At 42.0% G+C, this 18,720-nt stretch overlaps 1 protein-coding gene across 1 annotated transcript in view; it reads right to left on the bottom strand.

The window, feature by feature from the left end:
* Positions 1 to 18,720, bottom strand: part of LOC146481464 (cytoplasmic dynein 2 heavy chain 1-like) — a 73,363-nt gene that overhangs the window by 13,830 nt on the left and 40,813 nt on the right. Inside the window, exons 35-58 of the mRNA XM_085108233.1 lie at positions 18,484 to 18,635; positions 17,673 to 17,817; positions 16,900 to 17,111; positions 16,343 to 16,587; positions 15,597 to 15,829; positions 14,272 to 14,635; positions 13,318 to 13,544; positions 11,974 to 12,111; positions 11,194 to 11,468; positions 10,570 to 10,693; positions 9,640 to 9,761; positions 9,233 to 9,319; positions 8,734 to 8,860; positions 7,639 to 7,890; positions 6,775 to 6,873; positions 5,993 to 6,116; positions 5,122 to 5,179; positions 4,374 to 4,479; positions 3,702 to 3,821; positions 2,970 to 3,104; positions 2,362 to 2,505; positions 1,782 to 1,871; positions 1,611 to 1,676; positions 603 to 656 (exon numbers count right to left, since the gene is read on the bottom strand). Of these exons, the coding sequence (XP_084964359.1) occupies positions 603 to 656; positions 1,611 to 1,676; positions 1,782 to 1,871; positions 2,362 to 2,505; positions 2,970 to 3,104; positions 3,702 to 3,821; positions 4,374 to 4,479; positions 5,122 to 5,179; positions 5,993 to 6,116; positions 6,775 to 6,873; positions 7,639 to 7,890; positions 8,734 to 8,860; positions 9,233 to 9,319; positions 9,640 to 9,761; positions 10,570 to 10,693; positions 11,194 to 11,468; positions 11,974 to 12,111; positions 13,318 to 13,544; positions 14,272 to 14,635; positions 15,597 to 15,829; positions 16,343 to 16,587; positions 16,900 to 17,111; positions 17,673 to 17,817; positions 18,484 to 18,635 (3,699 nt within the window). The remainder of the gene's footprint in view (positions 1 to 602; positions 657 to 1,610; positions 1,677 to 1,781; positions 1,872 to 2,361; positions 2,506 to 2,969; positions 3,105 to 3,701; positions 3,822 to 4,373; positions 4,480 to 5,121; positions 5,180 to 5,992; positions 6,117 to 6,774; positions 6,874 to 7,638; positions 7,891 to 8,733; positions 8,861 to 9,232; positions 9,320 to 9,639; positions 9,762 to 10,569; positions 10,694 to 11,193; positions 11,469 to 11,973; positions 12,112 to 13,317; positions 13,545 to 14,271; positions 14,636 to 15,596; positions 15,830 to 16,342; positions 16,588 to 16,899; positions 17,112 to 17,672; positions 17,818 to 18,483; positions 18,636 to 18,720) is intronic.

Genomic DNA, 18,720 nt, shown 5'->3' with positions numbered 1-18,720 from the left:
TTGTGGTAAATCTGTATTTACGAATTACCTGATCGGTTGTTCCTGACTTTAGCAATTGGTTGCTTTGCAAAAACTTACATCTCTTGTCGATTCACTGACTGATGTTTTTTCACTGTCATAGGGTCATGTATTTTTCATTCGGTCCTAGCTGCTCGGTAAGTTTGGTTACTTATAATAACAAGACGGAAAGACGCACGTGCATTTGTCCTCTCACTAACGACCTCGTTATTCATGACAACGTGGCAATATCAAAACTGCTATGATTTCAAATAGATAAGAGGGTTACTTTCTAATGAAACTGTGATGATGCGTCGGTGGGTGAGTAGAAACGAATGCTTTGTTTTTTCAGCGGAGTTGGTAAGGTAATATGTCCACCGTAAAGAAATTCGAATTTCTTTACGGTGTCCAAAATTACCTTACCAACTCCGTTGCTAAAACTTAACAGGCTATGAATGCAATTGTCGAGGCTTCTCGTCTCGAATGTCACAGGTATTTGATAAGACGTAATTATTGTGAAGCCGACGGACGCATTGGAAAAAAAAAATGAAGTCAATTTTGATTACATGGATGCAAAGATGGTTCAACAGCATGACTAGTCCTACCTGTCTCTTGAAGACACTCGCTGAGACCAGCAGACCTGTGAAAGATTCCCATTCCTGGGGAAAGAATAAAACTACGATAAGAAACAAGGACAGCAAAAGACGACATTTTAATTGAATCAAAACCAAAATAACCATTCTGGTTAATCACGACAAACGCAAAACACAGTTAACCAGTCAGAGCAAGGCAAATAGATTTATCGGCGCCAAGTGTAAGAAAACTGGAGGCAGCTACACAACTGCTTCACTTGGTTGATGCGTGCGGTGCGCGTATTTCTAATAAATCACTAGCCGCAAAAGCAAAGGAGAATCAAGGCTTTAACCAGATGGGTGTGAAGAGGCGCCTTCCATTTAGCCAACAGTTTCGGTAGGAAACTCCGGAAACTTTCCATGCCGAGCGGAAAGGCTTTTTTCTATTCGTTCAAAAGTTGCAATCTCATTGGCAGATCAAAAAACTAACGTGATGGCGCAACGATGGCACAAGAAGACAACAAAAATGGACATGGAAATTTTTGGCAAATGGAACGGTAATTTCCGTTTCGACCCGTCGGTTGGAACGAAAAGAGTCGAGTACGTCCGAAGGACGTCCGTTTGTTCCCGACAACTTCCGTTTTAACTGCGCTATTTGGATTTCAACCGGTTGAACCGAAAAATTTGGCCAAATGGAAAGGCGTCCACGGTGTCCACAGGATGTCCTCGTAACACTTTTGTTTTGGAAAATTCCCCTAATCAAATTCAAACATGCCTCATGGAAACCCAATTTTAATACTTGGCTAAAAGCCTGAGCAGAGATACTTTCGACATTCAACTGATGCCTCTCTAAAGAATGAACCAATCAGGACAAAGCAAACATATGTAACCGAGAACTTTGCCAACCAATCATAGAAAGTGTTAAAGCAAAACCTAAGCATACGCGAATTTATTTTTGTCTTCTAATAAAAAAAAAACAACCGAAAAAACCAAACAACAATTACTTTCAAATTCAGTTGATACCGCTCTGATCAGTATTACCTTTTCCTCAAACAACTCGGGATGCATGCCGTGAACCAGATGTAGAGCAAACATCAGTCTGTCGGCCTGGATAGGAAAAAAGAAAAGAGGAAAAGAGGTATTAATCTGAAGAAAAAAAAAAAAAAAAAAAAAAACTCATGGAAAGAATAACAAATTATATTACGGCTTTACCTTGAATAGGGATCTGCACACGTATTCGTAAACCAAAGATTGCAGTGAACTTTTCAAAGCTTTGATCCTTTGCTCCGTGGTGCTGGATTCCTACAAGAAAACAAAGTGTTCAGGCGTGGGTAGGAATGTATCTTCATAAAGATCGCTTTTCAGATGTATCATACTTTTATATCAGAAAACCAGCATCGGACTGCAATCACTCTAAGGAAACATAGCAAAAGTAAACAACACAATGAATCAAGGCAAGCAACCGCGCGCATGCGTGCTGTGGTGGCTTGTAGCCAATGATAGGCCACTAAGGCTACGTAGCTTGTGGGTGATACTTGCAACTTTGTCATTTTTGGCCTCATCCCACAATCGTTACACTTAAGTATATAATGGTCAGAGTAGAATTCGCGTTTTGATTGGTCTAGAGGAGTTCATGATTAGAGTATAAACACACGAATGACGTCATGAGTCGCAAAAGGTTCTCGTAATCGTCCCTCGTAAAATGTTGCATAAATTAAGGAGACAGAAGAAAAGGTCCACTCAATAGGTAAAATCTCTCTGAATTTGCTAAAGGTAAGCGTAGCTATCATACCTGCTTTGTTTCCAGGGATCTTTGGAAAAGCCTGAGGAAGGCGCTTAGACTAAAGCGATACATGTTGTTCAGCTTTGCCAAGTCACTGATCACAAAGAACAACGTACTACCGCTCTCGGCCAGGGGAAGGAAGGCATCACGCTCCTATCACGTGAACAAAACATCAATCACGTGGACGTAACATACTAATCAAGTGAAGGAAAGTTCAAATATGGTGGCAAAAACTCTGAGGAATTCATCTTTGCAAGGTAAGTTGGGAGAAGATTGCAACACTGTGTTAAGACTGAAATCTCTTGAGTCGTCGGTGTTTTGGTTTTCCAACAGTATCAAACAATTGCCTGCTTGCTTTTTCAACAACGATCGTTTGGCTTTTCCATCTACACTACGACCTCGCAGTAGGCGGTGAGAATTAAAATCAACACTGATTACGATTCAATCTCTGTGCCATAAAATTTGATCATGACATTAGCCATGACGACTAAACTCGAAGACCATAGACCAAAAGCTGCGAGGTATACTGGCATAGAGTTGTCTGAAGTTAAATACGATTAATCATAGCGAAACAAATACTAAAATGCAAAAGACAACAGGTGCCATTTTGTGCTGACCTGATCTAAAGTGGTTTGTATTCGGTGCGCATCTTGCAGTGACTCAGCGATGGTCATACTGCTCGCTTTGGTCTTGTTCAGTGATTCCAACAACACTTTGTTTTCCAAGATGTTTCCTTCCGCACTTGCTAATGTCTGTCATTTAAGAGAAAAAGAAAAGAAAGAGTACTTAGAGTAAAATTCTTAATTCACGAACCTCTACTAGAAACGAGCATCGGGTATTTTGCCGACAACTGTCGGTCTGTAAACTGTACTCCCTAATTAACTTGAAAACACAGAGATTTTAAGCGAACACGTCGAACACATCTGTATATAAAACGGAAAAGGGGAACCTGTGCAGTTAACAAGAAATAATTTCCATCATTTTAACTTGTGTTCAATGGATGGATGGTTTGCGTGTGACGTCATGGCGGCCATGTTGGTGTACAGGAACAATAAGATTTTTCTCCTTCGGGAGTTAACTTCTATTTTTATGCAAACTATGTGGGTAAATTTTCTTTTGTTTTGTACACCAACATGGCGGCAATGCAAACCACCTATACTTCATGTTCAGTCGCAAACCGAAAAAATCTTAGGCAGGACAGGTATTGGTTAGGTGGCACCAGGGCGGGGCATCTCTTTTAGAGGGGCAACGTAACAAGACGCACCTTTTTTTCATATCCCGTCTCGGCACTTCAGAAACAAGCTCCGGCACTAGTTCCTATTACGCTAGTAGTAACACGTGTTTCGTACCTCTAACAGTGACTCTTCCAGCTCTGCTAACTGTACTTTTAATTCCTCTTCTTTCCTTAGCAGTTCAGTCTTCTGTACTTCCAGTTGTGGCTTCTCGTGTTGGATCGTTATTCCCAGCAGCTTTGACAAAGATATGGAATGAACATTACAACATGCTACAAACACAATTTTGATTGGAGACAGATGGTTTTCTGGATCAGCCTCTCATAAGTCAAAAGCTTAAGTTCGGTTCCCAGTTTACTTTTAACGCCCTCTACAAAGTATGAAGTTCTAAAATGTGACCAATGAAACTTTCCTCTACCACTACAGCCAACTCCCGCCTTGCGGACACCTCGCTATTACAGACACCCCGATAATACGGACAACAGCAAAATCCCCGGCAAAATAAATTGTAGACGTTTGACTGAAATAAATTCCAGCTATTACGGACTCTCGCTATTAAGGACACTAACTCGCGGTCCAGAGGGCGTCCGCAATAAAGAAAGTCTACTGTACTCAATTTTATGCTCAGTTTCATTTTGTAGTCTGTATATAAAATCCTCAAATTTGACCATTTAAAGCTACTTAGCAGTACATTTCCGAAGTTATTTTTCAGGTCGGTTTCCTCAGGTTGTAGTTTATATTGAGCAGTTTAAGGGTAATGCATTCAATCCGCTTCTTCATTAGACATACCTGTCCTGTGAGTCCAGCCCGTGTGGTGGTAAAGTTCACTTCAGAGATGATAGCAAACCCATCTGGTGGCAACTCGGGGTTGGGATTTCTCGTGGTCATGAACAACCTGATTTGAAAAGATAAGCGGGTTAGTTTGTAAAGAAACTGTGGTGCTGCGTCGTTGGGGAGTAGAAACGAATGTTTGGTTTTACCAACAGAGTTTGGTCACTGTAAGGAGATTCGAGTGCTAACGCTTCGTTAGAGGGAATCGTCGTCTTTAGCCCTTCGAAGATTCGCTCTGAATAAGGGCCAACGCTCGAAACGTCAACACTCGAATCTCTTTAAAGCGGTCAAATTACCTTATTAACTCTGTTGACAAACCAAACATTGAGTTGAAAAGACATTGACGATCACAATGTCACATATGTAACGATGCATCCGGCATTTTTAACCTCTCGCGGTTATTGCTGAAGGAGACTTCGTGCGCCAAACTAACAGCGTCTTTAGGCCACGAATAAAGGTCACAGAGTCGTGTTGGTGCATTCCAGTTTCCGTAAATGTAAAGACCACAAAAACACTTTTGAAAACAGAGAGCAACGAAGGGGGTGGGGGGGGGGGGGGGATACAATTTTTGATCGAGAACCAATCCGTACAGGAAATTTGGTCAAAATAGAAACAACTAAACATAGCTGCATAAGTAATTCATGTTTCATTATTTAAAACGCACTATGGAAAAAAACCTGCAAATAGCTTGACTTGCAGTACTCACTTGAAGTCCTCGTTGTAATCGATGACCTTCTCGCCAATTTGCACCACAAATCGAGGACCTGACCAAACAAAACAAAGCGATCAAGAGTTTGGTGGATTTGTTTAAAACGCGAATAATTCAAGTCCCATAAACGCTATTCGATAAGGTGTCTGACTCGTGGCAAGCGTTCCTAACACCCGAAGGCACAAAAGAGGCATGCTTCACCTACAGCTAGGTGATAAAGGCGTCCTCAAGCAATGCTAGAAAGAAACTCCGTGATGAACTAGCATGCCATTCAAGGGAAAGTAACAATGCTTCTAGTCGTTTTATACCACTGGAAACAGAGTTGGGTCGCATTCTTTTGAAAAAAATCTGGCTATTTTTATTTCGGTCAAGGAATAACATAATACACAGAATATCAGTTGCCCAAATAGCACAATTCTGCATATTCCGATTAAACTGAAATTCCTCCCAAAAGAACACACTTCCTCTTACGACTGTTTGGTTTTATCAATAGAGTTCATAACGTAATTTGGCCACTGTAAAGAGATTCCAGGCTGACGTTTCGAGCGTTAGACCTTCGTAAGAGTGAATCGAATCTATTTATGGTGGACAAATTACTTTATCAACTCTGTTGATAAACCAAACACTCGTTTCTACTACCCACCAACGAAGCACCACAGTTTCTTTAGAACCTAACCGCCTTACATTTCCCCATCAACTGACTAAATCGGCATTCTATTCACACTCCTACCAGAAGCAAAATGAACATACTATCCTATTAATTCCCAAATAGGTATTGGTCCTAAAGAATTCCGTCTATTCCGCGTGAACGCGCTCTTAGTCTTTGCCGAATAGATCACCTATGGCTGAGTGCGACCCTAAGTCTTACCTTGGCTGATAAAGTCTCCGCGGAGGATTGGGTACAAGACAGGTTCCACACCGTCCATTTCCTGAATCACTAGAGTTTTACCAAACCGTACGGCCAGCTCCAGAGCGGTGGAGAAATTAGAATCCTGACGAACATACGTGATAGAAATTAGGAATTCAAGCTATAGCTGCCAGTTGAGTCAAAAATAATAACTTAAAACCAAGGAGATTAAACATACCAAAAATCTGAATACAGGACATAGCCTTTGTACAACATCGCACAGGATTTGGATAATACGCCAATTCCGAGTTGATTTGAACCTCATTACGAAAGCGAGGCTAAATGTAAAGCGTTTCACGTGAAAATTAGTTTTGTTTGTATATGACTGAAAACTAACTTTCATAGTAAAAGCTATGCACGAAGACTCGCTTTCATAATGAGGTTCAAAGCAACTCGGAAATGGCCTATTCAAATGGGGAGATGGCCGCCTATGATATCAGCCACAGCGAGGTTGAAAAGAAGAGGGGGAGGTGGGTTACTTTCGGTCAGGCTGTATGGTAGCTGAGTTTATTCATTCATTGTTCGTTTATTCATTGTAACCAATGATAGATCTAGACCTTCAAGTAAGTGGGTGGGGGGGGGGGGGGGAGGCACTCGGGGACACTCGACTTCCTTTTTTTTCGTAACAAACGAAATTTCTCGGCCTTAGTTTTGGTCTGAAATTAAGGATGGAGGGGAGGGGGACTTCCCTAGATCCAACACTGCTAACTTCACATAACGAATACGGGATAAACTGATAATACCTGTTGATTGATGACTTCCAGTCTCTGATCTTTCAGATTAGTCTTTAGCCATTCTGTCGCACGGGATGACGGGTCTACCAAGAACGGCCTCAAAGTACTCTGTCAACACGAAATGTTATTGCCATTTAAAAATTACAACAGTGTGAGTGAAAGCCTCTCAAAGGCGCTGTTATGTGGCACTATTACTCTGCAACATGCAACGCAGAGCTGACCATAGAACTGCGCTGCAAGATGCAAAAAACATGTTACATGCCGCAACATATCTTAGAAGGTTCCAAATTGGTCTTATTTGGTTTGCAACCTGCAACAAAATTTTTCGTTGGGAAACACGATGATTCGAACTGAAGAGCGAATGGTGCACACGCAATTTCTTCCGCAACTTGTGTTGCAACGGCGTTGCGTTGTACGTCGGGCAAGTAGTTTTGAAAATCCACTCTTACTCGACTTCGACGGGAGATGGAAGATTCTTGCCCTGTTTAATTCAGTTACAAGAAAAAAAATTGTTCGTGTAACGACGCCCTTAAGAGCAAAAAAAAAAAAAAAAAAAAAAAATCATATTCATTCTTCCTTCATTAGTTTTACCAAACCACTGGATTCTGTTTTTCGCGCGCGTTCTGATTCGCTACTCAACCTCAAGATAGTACATGCCATTCACGTCCCAACATTTTCCAGGATTTTTCCGCCAATTTTTCACCGGCAGTAAAGTGGCTAACCAGACCTAGCTATCTCCTAGTTTGGTATATACCAAAACAAATTATTCACTTTAATGTCGGTGAATAGAGGTGGGCATTTACCTCGCCGCGAACATCCACCAGTATCTACTTCGATGTTGGTGAATAACTGTTAACTGTTAAATGAACGAACCTTCAATATAACAAGGGCATTCTCCATGGACAGGTCATCAGATGGCAGTCCCTCGGCCTTCCAAACCAGCTGTTCACTCTCTGTACTCATGAACCTCCTGAAGTCAAATCCGTGGAGCCCCGCTGCCTCGCACCATTTGGACATAGTGGCCTTTCTCACGTCCTCAGGGGCACTGCTCAGGTAAGTAATAAAACCAGCGGCAACCTGAGCTCGCCTTGGGAGCTGCTCTAGTTCAGCGGTCAGCTCATGGACCTGAGAAACACAGAGGTGGTATGTTTTTGAAAGTTTTGGTTGTGCTCACGAATGCTTTAAGTTTATCATGAAGAAAATCTTAGAAATAGTCAATATGAACTGTACTACAATGTACAGTATGAAAGACTCTTAGGTCATGTTTGCATTGTAACGGATACATAACAAAACATTGCTCGGAGAGTCCTCGGATAGTGCGTTTGTTCACACTATACCTGTTGTATACAGACACGCCCCCCTCCCCCATGCGTGCAAGTTTTGCACCGGTCTCAAGTCCGCAGTGGTAGGATGTATTTACAAAACAGCTTCCTGGATTATAGAACAAATGAACAGCATAACTGCGCGTATAGTTGTATGGAGTTACAATCTTATTGAGATACAGCTCAGATTTGTGCAAGTTTTTTTTACCGATAAATGCAACGTGAGCATAACCTACATCACAAATAGTCTTGGTTTCAGTTGTGGAATTTTCTTTACGTATTCTTTCTACTTGGAGTGAAAAAGAAAGTTTAACCCAAACCTGCGCTAAATTTAATTCTGGAGGAAAAAGCCCACTTTATTCAAGTGACAATGTATTTAGCGCAGAGCACTAACTGACGACACTTTCCAAATAGAAATGGAATCTACAAGTGTAGGTTTCTGCGTAGAGGGACAGCCCTACCCGGAGAAAAACCTCTCGGAGGAACGACGAGAACCAACAACAAACTTAACACACAGATGACGCCGAAGCCGGGAATCGAACCCTGGCCAAGTTGGTGGGAGGCGAGTGCTCTCACCACTGCGCCATCCCTGCTTTCTACTTGGATTGCTTTATTCCTCGTTATAAACGCGGTTCTGTGGCCATACCTGTCCGGACCATCGCTTAAACTCGCCGTCCAGTTTAGACACAAGCGTCTCAGCAGCTTGGATGGTCTCCTGTGCTTTGTCGAGCTCCATCTTCAACTGGGTCGCTTCTTGAGTCCTCAGCTCGAATCTAATTATCAAGACAAACGGCTCGTGGTCAGGGAATTGGGGTAACGATTGCGACTATGTGAATCAATATAATCGACGCTCTCCCTATCAGCACTTATAGATGTTATCTGAATTCCGGGATCATAAAATGAAAGGGGGGTTAGGGGAGGGTTGGGAAGGGAAGAATTGAGTCTTTATTTGTCCAGCAAGGGTGCATTGTCTCCCTAAGGAGAGGTAAACTTTTCCCAACACGTTTGCAAGTTGCTGTACTTCTACAATTATTGTAATTGATTGCACACTTGTTCACGTGTATATTTTCTTGGTAAGAATGAAATCATAAATAGTGCCAGGTCTTGTGCCATGGTTCGCATAACTCATTAAAGTAATTTCTTACCTCTTTCTCATTTCAGCCACCTCTCTGTCAACCTTGTCCAAGGCGTTTCCCAGCTTCACAAGTCTTTGCTGTGACTTTGCGAGATTCCTACGTGACACAAAATAAAACTTAAAATTACGGAGAAACTCTCAAGATTGCGAACCCTTTGAAAATCAACCAGAAACCCTTTGAAACCTGCTTCAGAAGCTCTTTAGAAAGCGTTACAAAAACCCGCTCGAAATACTGTTTCAGGAGGTTTCAAACCCTTTAGATTTAATTGGAAACCACTTTGAAACCCTGTTTTCCGAACATATTTTTGATAAGACGCATGGAGGGTCACGATTATAATACATGCACCGCAAACCAAACAAGAAATATCCCTAGCGTAGTAAATCCAATTACAGTTTTCACTTGGTGACTCAACTTACTTCTCCAGTTGAGCCTGCTCGTTTTCTAGCGGTTCAATCTTCTCCAGAACGACTGAAAACTTCACGTTAGCAACAACCCAGGCTGCCAAGGGAGCCGCGGCAACACTTGCTCGCTTAGCAATCTAAACGGTAAGGAAATAATGCTTATCAGATGTGTTAAATATCCAAACTTTAGGACGTCTTTCCCAAAGTGAGAGTAGAAAAGCGTAAGGTAAGGTTAAGGTAAAGTTCCACACGGCCGCAGCTTAACCCGGTTTCTGAAATAACGAGGGGTATTGCTACTTCCCGCTGGATGGTATGCTAGTCCATCACAGGGCTACCTCCAGCAGTATGTCGCCTATACCCAATTATACACCTGGGTGAAGAGACAATGTGGAGCAAAGTTTCTTGTCTAAGGAAACAGTACAGTAACGAAGAGACCAACAATTTACGATTTCATCTACAGACTATATTACACCTCTGCCTAACGTTTGGGGTTAAAGGGTGAAATCCTGAGGCAATGCACTTCCAAAAAAAGAGTTCAAGGACCGCAGCACTGAGCGTAAAATAATCCAAACTTGTACATTCGAAGACTGAGGTTTAAACGATTAAATATTTAACAAAGAATTTGCCTTAATCATATTCAATTTAGGAACTGGTTATGAAAACTTGTCATCTTTGATAACAATGGTACTGCAATTTATGTTGGAAGCGCCGCGACCATGCAAAATCCTTTGTTTTAACTTTCACACTACAGCTGAATATCTTAACAGGAACGTTTCTATTGGTCAGTTGCTCCAACGCTTTTCAAAATCTGTTGTGGTTTGTGCACGGTCAAGGACAAAAATACTAGCTGCGTTTGGCTTCATAACCATTGCCTTTTATTGAAGAGCTATCGAATTCTCACGAGTGGGACAGCCAATAATGGAAATTTTACTTTTTTAAACTTACCTTAGGATCAAAGGAGTTTGCATTTTTTTGCAGTAGTTCTTCCACACCCGCTCTGATTTCTGGAGTGATTTTTCGAGCATCAAACGAACAAATTTCATCCTTGACACCACGCTTGGCTAGGAAACTATGGAGACAGGTACAAAGCTCAACTAAGGAAAATAATAACTGAAAAAAGAAAAAAAACAAAACAAAACAAAAAAACAACAACAACAACAACAACAACAACAACAGCAAAAACCAAAAAGAAAAAAACCGACTATACGACAAAGACGGAAGGACTGTAAGCCACAGATGAAACACCGACGTGCAGATATATGTTTTAACAAGCTTTTAAAGACTTCAGGCATTGTTTAGAATTAAGCTCTTTTTTCTCTTGTTTCACCGTTAGAGTAAACTTTGAACTGCAATTCCAGATGCAAATACGGATATCCTGCGTGAAGCTAACCGTCTTGAAACAAAAGTCTTTGATCAAAACGATAGTGACAAACTGAGCAATCTGGTACATTGCTTGGCGGGTCATTTTGACGATAACAACGGTAAGGCTGATCTATTTTTAGCCTGCTCGTCTTGAAGAAAGATTTTCCATGCTTGGCATTTCATGTCAGGCGATCAAAAAAAGCTCACCTTTTCATGCTGACCCAAGACGTGTCAAAAATTCCCATCAGCCTTTGCACGGCCTCCAAGATGTCGCGGATAACATCTGGGGGCATGCGCAAAGAGCGGATTTCCGAGAGGGACTCGGGTTTAATGTCACCGACGGCATCCTTGGCTTCCTGCACAAGAGGCTCGATCTCTGATAACTCAATTTCGATAGCTTTCTTTCTTTTCTCCAGTTTGAGCGATTCTTCTCCCTGCTTCTGTTTCAGTGTCTCCATTTCACTTTTGGACTCGCTGGCACGCTTTGGGAATAAACAGAAAAGGTCGAATTTAAGTTTAAGGTGCAAGAGTGAAAAAGAACGAAGTTGGGAGCCAAGCAGACTATACGTGTACTTACAACTGAATTGAGGTTATAAGATTGGACAAACGTCTTGTTCTGACACCGGGTATATTTATTTACGAATTCACAATATGACCAGCTCCCAGTTGGCTTGATAGCTCAGTTGGTAGAGGCTATAAGATTGGACAAACATCTTGTTCTGACACAGGTATATTAATTTACAAACTCACAATATGACCATCTCCCAGTTAGCTTGATAACTCAGTTGGTAGAGAACTGCACCAGCATCGCAGAGGTCTTGGGTTAGAGTTTCGTTCAAGCCTGAATTTTTATTCAGGCTTTCCTTTAACAGCTGTAAAAGTTGCGTACATATAACTACGATGGTCTGTCACTTAAATAATTTTTGTGATTTCTGCTGGCTTGTCTGTCCTCAAACTGTTATTTGCAAAAAAAAAAAAAAAGATTACCTGCATGCTGGCGGTAATTTCTTTGAGTGCTGCATCAGCCTCTGCTTGTTTGTCAGCTAACTGCCGACTCTGTTCTCCTGCCTTCTGTTTGAGATCATCCACCAGCGCCTTGGCATCAGTTAGTTTTGATACACCAGCCTATCAACAAACAAAGTAAGCGGTTCAAGTCATGTGTACATTGGAGAAAACTTTAGGGTAAAACAATTTCACTCTTGATGACAAATGCATTTTTTTGTTTAAGTTTGCTTATAAGTTCTCAAGGAAGAACGGACTAGCTTGTAAAAGCAACTCAGGCTTTACCTCAGCCAATTAACACATAAAGCATAACACAGAAGCGCACAGCCAGGGATCATTGCTTTATGCAGAGGTTCTATTACGTCTCCTTTGACCATTCCTACGTGGTAATTCATCCACATAAACATCTAACAATATGTAGATGTCAGAGCAAGACAGAACCTCCGTCCTTTGTGAGTGATGGACTAAACCTAATTTGAATCCGCAACTACTGCCAACCGGCCTGGTACTCCAGAAACAGGCCTGAATTAGGAGCAGGGATGGAGATTAAAGTATCATCCGCTTCCCGCCAAAGAGGCCTGAGTCCGTTCGTTCTCGCGTCGGTCTTTTCGTTCATTCGTTCGTTTCGTTAGCTCGTTTTTTCCATCTTCCGTTTGTCCATTCTTTCGTTCGTTCGTTCGCTAGTTTGTTTGTTGATCCGTCTAATTATTCTACTAATCAACTCCAAATCATCCGCAGTCTTTGACAGCCTGGGCCCAGTTGCTCGAAGCATGGTTAGCGCTCACCCGGGTTAAATGCCATGACAACCTATAGGGTTTAATACCTCTTAACCAATGGTTAGCGCTAACCATGCTTCGAGCAACTCAGCCCTGTTCTATGGTGAGGTAAGACGACGCACTAGCTCGTCCTATAGACCCTTTGCATAAATGGCGCCCAAACTTGAATAACAATACTTAATACATCCTAAGCCTCATATTCATGTGAAAAATCCTTTGTCTGGAAACATAAACACGAGGCTTAGGATGTATCAAGTATTGTTATTTAAATTTGGGTGCCATTTATGCAAAGGGTCTATGAACCTAGTTTAATGGTCTTAGCTCCCACGAGTCTCTTGTAGCTCAGTGGTAGAGCATCCGAACTAGTAATCAGAAGGTCATAGGTTTGACTTCTGCTGGGAGATCTAGGATTTCATTTTCCGAGTATGCCTGTGTCAGCGACTGAAAAAATACCTCTATCATTTGTTCACCACGCCTAAACATAACATCTCATTCCTTTTTTGACGCATTAGTTGTATAACAAAGCAAACTGATCAATTTTGTTTATACACACCTGTAAATGCTGTTGCCGTTTGACCACACCGTCCCTCTTTTCGTTATACACCTGTTTGTAAGTTTTCAGGAAAGTCATATAGCGTCTTGGAGCAGCATCCTTGCCACTGCACGACTCATGAATCTGAAGGAAATTTTTGACCAGCTCCTCCGCCCCGGATTTGCCATCTTTTCCTTTTGTGCCTTCACCACTACGCAACCCTTCATCAGCAAGGAGCATTCCAGGTACTGCAACAAGAATACAACGCGTTCTTGTCTTCAGTCGGTTTTGCAATTTCAAAACAGTGAACGCTGTATTTGGGGGGGGGGGGGGGGGGGCTCAGTGAATATAGGGCGTCAGTAGTGGGCTTCGTCGTCTCATCTCGAGCCAGACTAAATCCAATTTCCTTGTTTGTCTTCTCGGAATTGCACCATGTTTGGCATAACGACTTTTTGATATTCCCACTAATACTTCAAATTCTTTTTAACTTCTCAAACTCATTAATAATTCATCAAGAGAAAACAAAGAAAATCACCACTGTGACCGTGGTTTGGTATGTGTTCCTAATCACCATGAAATTTTGCCAACTTTAGCTTTAAGTTTCTCCAAGAATTATTGATCATTTAAGAAACCATATCAAACAGTCGAAAGTGTGTTTCATCAGATATCCAAACACCTCGAAGTCGTTTTAAAAAAACTCAACCTACTTCTCAGTGTTTGGATATCTGAGAAAACACACCTTCTCGTGTTTGATATCTTGCGTCAAAACCAAAAATTACGGAGCATTTAAACACTCTCACAGTAAAAGTGACTATTAAAAAGATCTATTTAGATTCACCAAGCATTCATTTGTTTGAATGTCGGTTCTCATTGGTTAGGGTTTTGAACAGTGGTGTAACAGCCCTTCCCTCACAATAAAGGTACAAAACATTGAAATAATGAATTTCCACATTTTCCTAAGTATTTTTCACTTACTTTGCGCCATACTTTCTTTACTCCATCCCTCCATCCACTGGAACGCGCAGTTCTTGTAAAAAGCAGGGTTAGACTCGCAGTTTGCCGTGAAGTTCGTGGACGACGAGTCCATAATCAGAACAACGTGCAGGTTCCTGCGCACGCGCGATGCAAAATACGAGACGAGGGTGCCACGGAAGCCATCCTGGGAGGCTTGATCCCTGAGGGGACCCAGGAGGGGTTCAAGCTCCTCAGGGGTGTATAGACCCGGGACCTCCCCCGCGCTCAGAAGACTATTGATAAGTTCCAGGAAGGAGGGATCAACCTGGTGATCCTCCAAGATGAGGACTACTTGCTCTCCTTCAATTCCAGACAGTTGCATGACCTGAAGGTAATACAGAGGCTTAGAGAAGTCGACCAGTGACATTTTAAAGAACTTGAGTTTGCTTTTGAAATAAAAGTAGGCCTTGGAACGTTGCCTAACCAAATTCCAGAAAAATTAGATAAACTATAAAAATTGGATCGTGATAAGTTTTTGCATCATGGGAAACTCGGAAAAAATCCGAGCTCCAGATGGGATTTGAACCCACGACCCTCCGTTGGCTCGGACATTTTGTCTGTGTCCCCAAATGACGCACCTTTTTGCAATGAGCACCAACCCGTTTCAAATAATTTTTGCTTTTTGCGGGTTGGTGATTGTGCACTAATCATTACTATTCGTAAATTGCGTTATTTTCGGAAAGATCACGTGTACATTTTAAAGTTTAGCCAAAGTGTCCATATAATCACAAACGATCGCAGAAACTGTTCACTTTTTCAATCGCAATGATCACAGTGCAAAGTTGTGTTTCCATATTATCGCGATGGATCATGAACGGTCGCAACAGAAAGTAATCTATTTTCTTAGCATTTTTTAGATTGCAGAAATGCCCGAATATGAACTTTCGTGGCTCTCTCCTCCGCAGAGACTCCTTCATAAAAAAGGGAGCGAAAAGTCCAAAAAGGAAAAAAAAGGGGCGCGGGGACGACGGGAAGAGCGAGAAAACGAGAGCCTGCCTCCTTTCTCCCTTCTCCCTTCCCATCGTCCACCGCGCTCTTGGTTATTTCACTCTCTCCAGTCCCTTATTTGTGTCCGCTCGACTCCTGCGTTCCTCAATATTTCGCTCTCCTTACTTTTTATTTGATCGCCAAACATTGGTCTCCACATGGTCGCACAATTGCAGTTGACCCTGCAGCTGATTCTGCGATGGTCTACGATAGTATCAGGCTTTCTTTATTTAGGGGAGGGAGGAGACGGGAAAAAGTCTCATACCCGGGATAATCGTTTGCAATCATATGACACTTACCGTCTTAAGATCAGTTCTAAACTGCTTCAGTCCATAGCCTCTTGACACCTTAGGAGTGAACACTTGTATGTTGTGCATGTGCGAAACAAGTGCAGCCGCTGTCCGCCGTCCCACACCACTGCGGCCAGCCATAAGAAGCGAACCTCCAGGTTTGGTCAACACGCGGTCAACACGTGCTATATTGTCAAACACCTCTCTGAACAGAAGGATGTCAAGTTCACGATTTTCACGTGCTGGGGAAACAAATTACGACGTTAGTAAAAAGTAGCATTACAGTTAAATGTGATTGGATAACGCAAAGGCTTTATAATTTGCGCTCCTGAAGGATATCGAGTTCGTTGGTCGCGCGCGTGTCCTAAAAGTCACGTGTCTCGGATCCTGCCGTCCCGATTAAGGTTTGAGGTTCAAGTTTCAACGTCAAGGACACTGTCTAGAGGTTAGTGAATTACAGCAGTTTTTCGCTAGTTTTAAAACTATAAAGCCACGTTTAAACGTCAGATATACTTTCCTTAAAAAGCTCCGAACTGTAAACTTCTGGCCGACGTTTGCGATTTGCGTTTTAAGAGGAGATCCTCACTCTTAACGGTCCCTAATATCTTTTTAAAACACATTTGAAAGTTCAGGTGTAGGAGCCTTACAGTATTTTTCGCAATCTTTTCCTTTCCCACTGAAAGTAGAGCCTTTCACCTCACAATTTAACATCACGACTCGCAGTCCCCGAATGTCATTTAACTCAGAGAACATACCATATGTTTTCATCCCTTTAGCTATCACATCTTTGAAGTCCTTCTGATCCAGTTTGCCCAGCATTTTTCCCTGCGGCGGAAGTGACCCAGCAGTTGCTGTGGTTACGGCCGCTTCACCATCTTTCCCAGCATCACCCGCGGGCGTGACACTGGCAGTGAGGCTGCTACCCCAAGTGACGTAATACTTGTTGTCAAGGCGATCCAGAGTAACTGACCAATCAGCACGGAGCTGGGAGGCTAGGATGCTGAAAAAACACATCAGAAAATGAACATGTCAAACTGCTGAAATTCGAAATAGGAAACTCGAAATAGCGGCCTCGAACTCATTAAAAATTCCCCAAGAGAAAACACAGGAAATCACTACCGTGTAGGAAGTTTGGAAAAGTGATCTTAATTATCACATTATCTGGTGAAATGTTGTTTTGAATTTCTCCAATTAATGGTAAGAGAGGCTATGTCAAACACTCAATAGCGTGTTTCATCCCATTTCCAAAGACTTCGAATATGGTTTAAAGGCAAATCCAATAATGTATTTTAACTGATCCAACTGGTTTTACCTGTCAAACTTGTCCAGACCCTGTTTTCCAACAAGCCTATCCCTGAACAGTCGTCTCGCCTCGTATGCCCAGATTTCCAGCAGATGCTGAGTGGAGCTGTCCCTAGATCCCGAGTCCAGATTATACCTCAGAAGGCCTAGGATCCAGTTTGTTAGGTCACGAGGGGTGAAGAGGTAATGTGAGTAGTCGTCCACGGTAAACTTGGAACGAACCTTTGAAATGACAAAGGGAATTGTTAATCCGACTTTTCTCATGCAATATTTCGGTTTAGCATTCCTCAGTGACCGACTATCGCGTAACGCGCAATCTGATTGGCTACACAGGTGCTGTCTATCGATCGATAGACGGCAGTTTGTCAGCGCGCGCGCGAGTTAGCATGCATCATTGCACAAATATATCAAAATTTATGAAATAAAAAGATTCTTTTGCTTCACAGATCGATCACTGAGGTATGCTAAAACAATTAGACGGCTCGTTCTCGGTTTCTATCGCCTTTGATAGTTGGCTCTGGGCTTCGCCCCTCGCCAACTATCAGCCGATAGAAACCTCGAGCTCGCCGTCTAATTGTTAAATAGTCACAGTTTTAATGTTTCTCTAATTTTTAAGTGTGTACACGAAATCCTTGAGGTCATTCAGAAAAAAGCTATCGAGCTTTTATTTCCTATAGCAGTGATCGTTTTCCAGCCTTTCTTTGAAAATTGTAACTGCCTTTTAGCTACAGCGTTCTTGTAAGTGAAGGGTTATGTAAACACGGTAAAAGTGAGGTCACTAACTTGCTCATACACTGCAACCATAGAGCCCGCCAGAGTATGGACATTTTTCACCGCACCCCACACTGGATGGGACTTAAGAGAGGAACTGAGGACAGGCTGTAGGTAGGCGCTGTAGATCGCCTGAAGCTGGTCCTGATCGGTATACCTGCAACAAAGCACTGATCGTTTAACGAAAGACACGGTCAAGCTGTACAGGCATTCAAAGCAAGTAAGCTGGTTTGCCCTTAAAGACAGAACTCGACAATCATGCAATAGACGACCCAGTCGCTTCATGAAGAGTAACATTGGGCAGTTCAAAGATCAATCAATTATAAAACCTTCTCTCTTTCCGCTAAATTTAAGGAATCAGTTATAAGCGATCTTGTTAAAGATTATTAGTTGCATGTATATGCATTATCTTAGATTGCAGTAGTGTCATTTCTCTAATTATCGGGTAAATTAGTATTTTGTTAATTCTGTCACCTTTGTAAGCCTTAATATTTTTTCTTGTTCAGTTTATATAATGCGTATATGTTTCAACGCGTTATTAGTTGTCATAGCTATTAATTGTGTGCTTCTCTTATATTAATATTTTATATTCATATACAATAACTATTTTAGACCTCCCTAAAAGCGCAGTAATTCCTAGTAGTTCGATAGAGGAAACAAGGGAAGCCCAGGAACACATAGAGAAGGACGTTAAAGAAGATGAGAAATCTTGCTCAAGCATAGCTCAAGACAAGAGGAAGTGGGGACGCCGGCTGACTGAGGACCTACACCTGACTTGGAGTTATAGGGATTGTAAAATTCAATAATGAAAATAAGTGCTTACCCTATTGAACAAACACCTACAATGGAAGTGAATCTGGTGGTAAGTTGATGTCTTCCCATGCCAGTTCCAGCAGTCATGGACGCCACAATCTGTACTCCCTCCAAACCAACCCACTCAAGGTTGGAATCATAGAAGCCCTTGTACGTTAGTACCTGCGGAAACAAGTCATTGATTTCTCACAGCTTTTAAAAATTCTAACAATGTTCTAGATCGGAGGTGGGCAAACAAACTATTTGT

Source organism: Pavona decussata, unplaced genomic scaffold, assembly GCF_977016875.1.
Source record: "Pavona decussata unplaced genomic scaffold, jaPavDecu1.1 SCAFFOLD_49, whole genome shotgun sequence".
Taxonomy (NCBI): domain Eukaryota; kingdom Metazoa; phylum Cnidaria; class Anthozoa; order Scleractinia; family Agariciidae; genus Pavona; species Pavona decussata.
Note: the sequence above shows the minus strand (reverse complement) of the source record. Positions and strands in the feature narration are given on the sequence as shown.